At 38.7% G+C, this 6,393-nt stretch overlaps 1 protein-coding gene across 1 annotated transcript; it reads right to left on the bottom strand.

The window, feature by feature from the left end:
- On the bottom strand, positions 3,572-4,509 carry LOC107647761. The gene is made up of 2 exons (XM_016351809.1): positions 4,112-4,509; positions 3,572-3,902 (listed from the first exon to the last, which is right to left on the bottom strand). The coding sequence occupies exons 1-2, from the start codon at positions 4,507-4,509 to the stop codon at positions 3,572-3,574; spliced, it is 729 nt and encodes a 242-aa protein (XP_016207295.1).

The following is a 6,393-nucleotide window of genomic DNA, read 5'->3' as shown; positions in this document are numbered from 1 at the left end:
TTAAAATGGACGTAGGACAATTCCAAAGAAGACCTATATTATACTACTTTACATTGATAAATCTGTTTGACCTTTTCTTTTATATATGTATTTGTATTTTAACAAATCAAAAAAATTAAAAAATTAAAATGATATATTAATATATAGAATGGCAAAAGGTAAATATGATAAATAAGATGACTTAACTGCTTAAAAAATGATAGAACTATATAAGTCATTCAAAGGGTAGGTTAAAATTAAAGAATGTCAAACAGATTTTGAAAAGGAAGACATACACCTTGAAAAAAATGGGAGACAAGGGACAATGATAATATCTCTTGATTTTGATAGATCAAGATGATATGTCTTTACTCTTTACAAAATGCTCTGGGTATTTTAATTATAGTGCCTATTCAATTTCAACTAAAAAGAAAAAAAAAAGGGAGGTTAGTCTTTTGTGCTTCATTTGTTTATAAAGATAATACACTGCATATGAATACAAAGATATAAAATTAGGGATGTCAATGGGGCAGGGCGGGGGCGGGGGATGCCTCCCTGCTCCCCATCCCCACCCTCAGATTTGCTCCCCATCTCCGCCCCCAGTCTTCGTCGTGGGGGAATATTGCTCCCCATTCCCATTCCTCACAAGGCCCCATTTCCTGCGGGGAACTCATTCCCTATCTACATAATAGTTATAATTAATTATTAATTTCTATATGAATAGAGCTACAAATATCTATCTTATACAAAAACTGCAAGATTTTATACAAAAAGTCTAAATGACACGATGGTGACTTCTTTCGAAATAACGCAATGGGAGGACGCAACGACGAGCCAAAGAAAAAAGCAGTGGACGAGGTGGGAGATGCGGCAATAGAGAGGAGAATGGATACGATGGCAGAGTTACGAAAAGGAAAGACGCAAATAGAAATTATGACGCGGTAAGGATGATGGCATGGTGAGGTGTGACAATGCGGTGAGAAGGGTGACGAGGGGGTGGCTGCAGAGAGGTTGGATGGAGTATGGACAGCCTTAGGAATATCTGAATTGGAGAAGTGTTATGCAAATAAAGATTAGGAGTTTTGGGTTTCTGTATATATATATATGTGTGTGTGTGAGAAATGACTAAAAAACATATATGAGAAATAAACTATTAAGGATAATTCAAGAAATTCATAAATTTCGGAGAATAGCGGGGACGGGGCAGGGATCCCTACTCGGGTCCCGTGCCTGTTTCGGGGGAATTTTGTTCCCCATCCCATCTCCACGGGAAAAATTCCCCACAATCGGATCCCTATTCGGGGCAGTCCTCGCAGGGATCCCTGCGTCTCGGAAAATTTTGCCACTCCTATATAAAATTATATTTAATATATGAGATATAAATAAAAATATTATATTTTGTGAACAAAAGAGTGTAATAATAAATAATAATAATAACCAATAATATACAGTATAAAGAAAATGAAAGCCGTATTCGGTGCGGCAACTACAATCCTACAAAAGTCTTGGTCATGCTTTTTATTGTTTTTTTATTTCTAGTTCCCATATTTTTAGGCTTTTTTTCATTTAAACTAAAAATAGATTATTTGGGTTTAGGTTTTTTATTATTCGTTTAGATCACTTGTTCAAAGTTCAAACTCATTTAAAGCCAATGAAAGTAAAAAATTACACAAATTAGTTAAACCAAAAATTGGTTCATGAATCAACTAATGTACGTTTTTATATAGTTTGAACCAGGTCAATTCGAACTCAAAATACATGTAATTCGAATCACATTGATTCGAATTACAGACACACGCACACACTCACTAATTCGAATCAACCTTATTCGAATTACACATTGCTTAATTCAAAATGAGTAATTCGAATCAGCCTGTTTCGAATTACTTAGGATTGCGTGCTGGGGAGTAATTCGAATCACCCTGATTCGAATTACTGTGTGTAATTCGAATCAAGTTGATTCAAATTAGTGGGTGTGTGCGTGTGTGTATAGTTCGAATCGATGTGATTTGAATTATATGTAAATAGAGTTCAAATTAAGCTAATTCGAACTATATAAAAACGTACTTTAGTTGATTCATAAATCAAATTTTGATTTGGTAAATTTGTGTAAAATTTTCCTCTCCTTAACTTAATATAGTAATTTGCCCTATATTTAATTTCTTCGATTGTATTAGGTATTCACTTGAGATTTATAAATCAATTTTGTATGTCCTTTTATTTTAGATTGTCTAGGTATCACGCACCCCATAAATTAATTTGTAAAATTGAGTTAAACTTATTTAATTTTAATTTTAATATAGTGTTAAAATCTATTTGAACTAATATTATTAGGTCATCGACCTTTTTCGATTACAGTGTCTTTGATTTACTCTCAATAGGTCAATTTTTATCCATATGCAATTCTCTTCTAAAAATTATGTTCTACCTTTTATTATCTCTTTATCTCGAACCTAATCATATAAAAAATAATAATTTTAGAATATATTTAAATTTTGCAAGACGCGTTCGATCATTATTAAGAATAGAAGAAATTAAAGCAGCTTGTTGCTATTAATAAAAAAAAACACATGATATTCAAGTATTACCTTTTTTTTTAGGTAGAAAGATCAACACAACAAAGTAGAGTATATAAAACAGTAAAGAACAACTTACAACTCTAGTCATAATAACCCCTGATTATCTTTGGCATTGTCATCAATAACCATATGATTCACTACCACTCTACTCATTGGATAGCAAAAAGGATCTACTTATAATGTCCACCACACGTGAGTCTTGATTCCTGAAGATTCTATCATTCCGTCCTAGCCAAATCGTCCAGATAACAACAAAGAAGCCAATCACCCACCTCTTCCTCTCATCTTTCTTTCTGCAACATTCATCCAACTTTCAAAGTGTTGTTTTAGTGTACCCAGCATGGTCCATTCTCTTCTAAGAGCAAAAAACCAAGCACACCACCCCTACCATGAAATCTCACAACCAACAAACAAATGAAAAGTAGACTCTACATATTTACAACATAAGACACACGTACTATCATTCAGGTTAATGACACATAGTCTACACAATCTTTCCTTAGTATTCACCATCTCCACCAACACAAACCAAGAGAATAACTCAATCCTTAGTGGAACGAAACCCTTCCAAATAGTACTTGTGAAACTATAGCTTGTTATTTCCTCCGGGAGAACCGCTTCCTGCAACACCTGCACAAATGAGTTAGTTGAATAGATACCAGATCTACCAAATTTCCAAACCACTCTATCCTCCCTCTCAGTTGTTAGCTTAACTGACTCTAAAACCTAATGGAGTTGGTTTACTAGTTCCAACTCACATTGAAACAGCTCTCCCCTCCATTGGAAGTTCCATATCCACTCTAGCCCATCCCAAAACCCGCAATCCCCAATAATCGATCCTTTCAGGTTTGAGACCGAGAAAGCCTTGGAAACAACTCTTTCAGAGCACCGTGAGGTAACCAAATATCCTCCCAGAACCAGACTATTCTGTCATTCCCTACATCCATATACAGACCTCTGATCAATTTTTCTCTAACATGTGGCTCATGAATTTGTAACTAGTAAATATCCTTCTAACGACTCCCTCTTGTAGGCACAGGCTGACCACACAGCATCTCAGACGGATTCATGTTATTACAGGAACAGACGACTTTCTTCCATAGGGGACAATCCTCTTTCGAGAACCTCCACCACCACTTAAAGAGCAAAGCTGTATTCCGAATCACTGCGTCACCAACACCTAGACCACCTGCCTTTTTCGGAGCCATCACCACTTCCCATTTTACTAGTGGTATCCCATTTCTCCCATCCTCTTTACTCCACAAGAAGCGCCTTTGGAGTGAGATCAACTTCTCCGCTACCGCCTTCGACAACTTGTATAGGCTAAGATAGTAGATAGGCAAGCTATTCAAAACAGACTTAATAAGAACTAGCTTACTGACTTTGTTTAGGGTCTTTACTTTCCACAGGCTTAGCTTTCCTTCCACTTGTCAATCACCGGTTTTCAAGTCTTAACAAGCCTCGGGTTCGCTCCGAGAGAAATGCCAAGATATCGGAATGGTAGAGACTCCTCCTTATACCCCAGCAACTGACACATCCTACGTGCCCACTACTGATCACTATTAACCAGAATGAAGCTGGACTTCTCAAAATTAATATTCAACCTAGACATTAACTCAAAACAACGCAACAATCGCTTGTAGTTCCTGATAGTCTCTTCCTCAGTAGGGCAGAATAGAATGGTGTCATCTGCAAACTGCAAGTGCGATAGCTCGATATTATCCTGCCCAACCAAAAGTGGATAGATGCGGCTATTCCTCATTGCCTCCCTAATCATCCTATGTAGCACATCAACAACTAGCACAAACAGAAAAGGAGATAAAGGGTCTCCTTGTCGTAGTCCCCTTTTCATCTTGAATGGCTTAGAGGGAGACCCATTTATAAGAACCGACATAGACACAGAGCAGACACACTCCTTAATCCACCCCCGCCATCTATGGCCAAAACCCATCTTCTGCAAAACAATATCCACAAAGCTCTATTTGACCCTGTCGTATGCCTTTTGAAATCAAGTTTAATAATCGCTGCACTCTTTTTCCTTGCCTTCAGCCACTGCACGGTCTCATAGGCTATCAATGCCCCATCATGGATTTTCCTGCCCTGCACAAACGCACTCTGTGTCTCTCCTAATAACCCTGGCATGACCTTCCTCATCCTCCGAACCAATACCTTAGATATTATCTTATACACACACCCCACCATACTAATCGGCCTGAGGTCTTTTATTTCTTTAGCTCCCACAAACTTCGGCGCCAGCGCCATCCAAGTGATATTCGAATCCCTAGGTAACCTAGAAGACCGAAAAAATCCAAGACTGCTCCAATAAACTCCTGCCTAACTTCTTTCCAACACTTCTTAATGAAATTCATATTATACCCGTCACTTCCTGGTGCTTTTGTTGACTCACAATCCCAAATTATCTCCTTTATTTCTTCCACAGATGGCATCAACTCCAGCTCTGTTGCCTCTTCCACATCTAACTGCATTACTAACCCATCCCGAAAGCCTATGTTAGGTGACACCTCCTGTTGGTACAAGTCCTTGTAGAAATCTCTTATAGCCACCTTAATCCTGGCCTGATTCCTCACTACTCTTCCATGAATCATTAAAGCATCAATCCGGTTGTTCCTCCTTCGAGCTGAGGCTAAATTGTGAAAGTACCGAGTATTTTTGTCCATCTTCTTTGCATGCCAGGACCTTGACATCTACTTCTAATGTACCTCCTTCCTGATATACCACCTCTTACAAGAGCTAACGAGTGCCTTCCTTCTTGCCTCCAAGGTTCCATCATGCACTTCGTTGCTAACCATATTATCTACTTTCTTGATCTCCTCCTCAAACTTTTGAATCATCATGTCCATAGATCCAAAATTCTCTCTATGCTATCTGCCCAAAGGAACCGTCATTGCCTTTAACTTATCTAGGAAGCGCCCCTCACCTAAGCTTCTCCACTCCTCCTTCACCATCCTCAAGAACCCTTCATGAGTGAACCATGAATTCAGACTTCGAAAAGGTCTCAGCCCCCTTCCGACCCTTGTAGCCTCCATAATCACTGGGCAATGATCCGACAGCCCTCTTGGTCCACCTCGTAACCTTGTCTCCGGGAACTCTTCTAGCCATTCCAAACCAACCAACATTCTATCTATGCGACTACAAGATTGGCCCCTGAACCATGTAAACAGGCAGTCAGATAAATCTAGGTCCACGAGCCCCATATCCTGGATCCATGATTTGAAATCCGCTGCCGATCCCGTCAAAGTAGTTGCCCCTTTTTGCTCTTCCACTTTAACGAACTCATTAAAGTCACCCATAAAGCATAAGGGTACTTGACATAATCCAGATAAAAAGCTCAGCTCTTCCCACACAACCAGCTTTTTATTCCGAGCATGCGCACCATATACTAAACAGAAAGCACAACGAAAACTATTCTTTACCAGTTCCCCCTCCACACACAACCACCTATTTCCTTTATAACAGTTGCATATCTTAAAAACCGTTTCATCCCACATCAACAGCAGACCGCCTGAAGCACCTTCCGCCCCCACATACTCCCATCCTACCGCATCATTTTCCCACTGTTGTAAAATATCAAATTTAGTCACTACCTCTCTTTTAGTCTCTATCAGGCCTAGCATTGGTAGCTTAAAATTTCGTCTAAAATTTTTCACCATGCTCAATTTACCAACTCCTGCCAACCCCCTAACATTTCAAGAACTAAAAATCATTTTAAACCAGTTATACACATCTTACTCTGATTTTTTGGACGACTTCTTCTAGCTTTCTCCTTTTGCTTTGCTTGCCTTTTCTTTCAGGCTATTGCCTCATTTTGTGCCTG

The sequence above is a fragment of the Arachis ipaensis genome, chromosome B06, assembly GCF_000816755.2.
Source record: "Arachis ipaensis cultivar K30076 chromosome B06, Araip1.1, whole genome shotgun sequence".
Lineage (NCBI taxonomy): Eukaryota > Viridiplantae > Streptophyta > Magnoliopsida > Fabales > Fabaceae > Arachis > Arachis ipaensis.
This window is presented reverse-complemented; position numbering and strand designations above follow the sequence as displayed.

What these genes read in the sequence shown, in the direction of transcription:
- LOC107647761 (XM_016351809.1), bottom strand. Translation starts at nt 4,509, where the DNA reads ATGGGTTTTGGCCATAGATGGCGGGGGTGGATTAAGGAGTGTGTCTGC. An exon ending in ATTCTGGTTAATAGTGATCA is followed by an intron (nt 3,903 to 4,111) that starts GTAGTGGGCACG and finishes TGTTTTGAATAG; the next exon opens with CTTGCCTATCTACTATCTTA.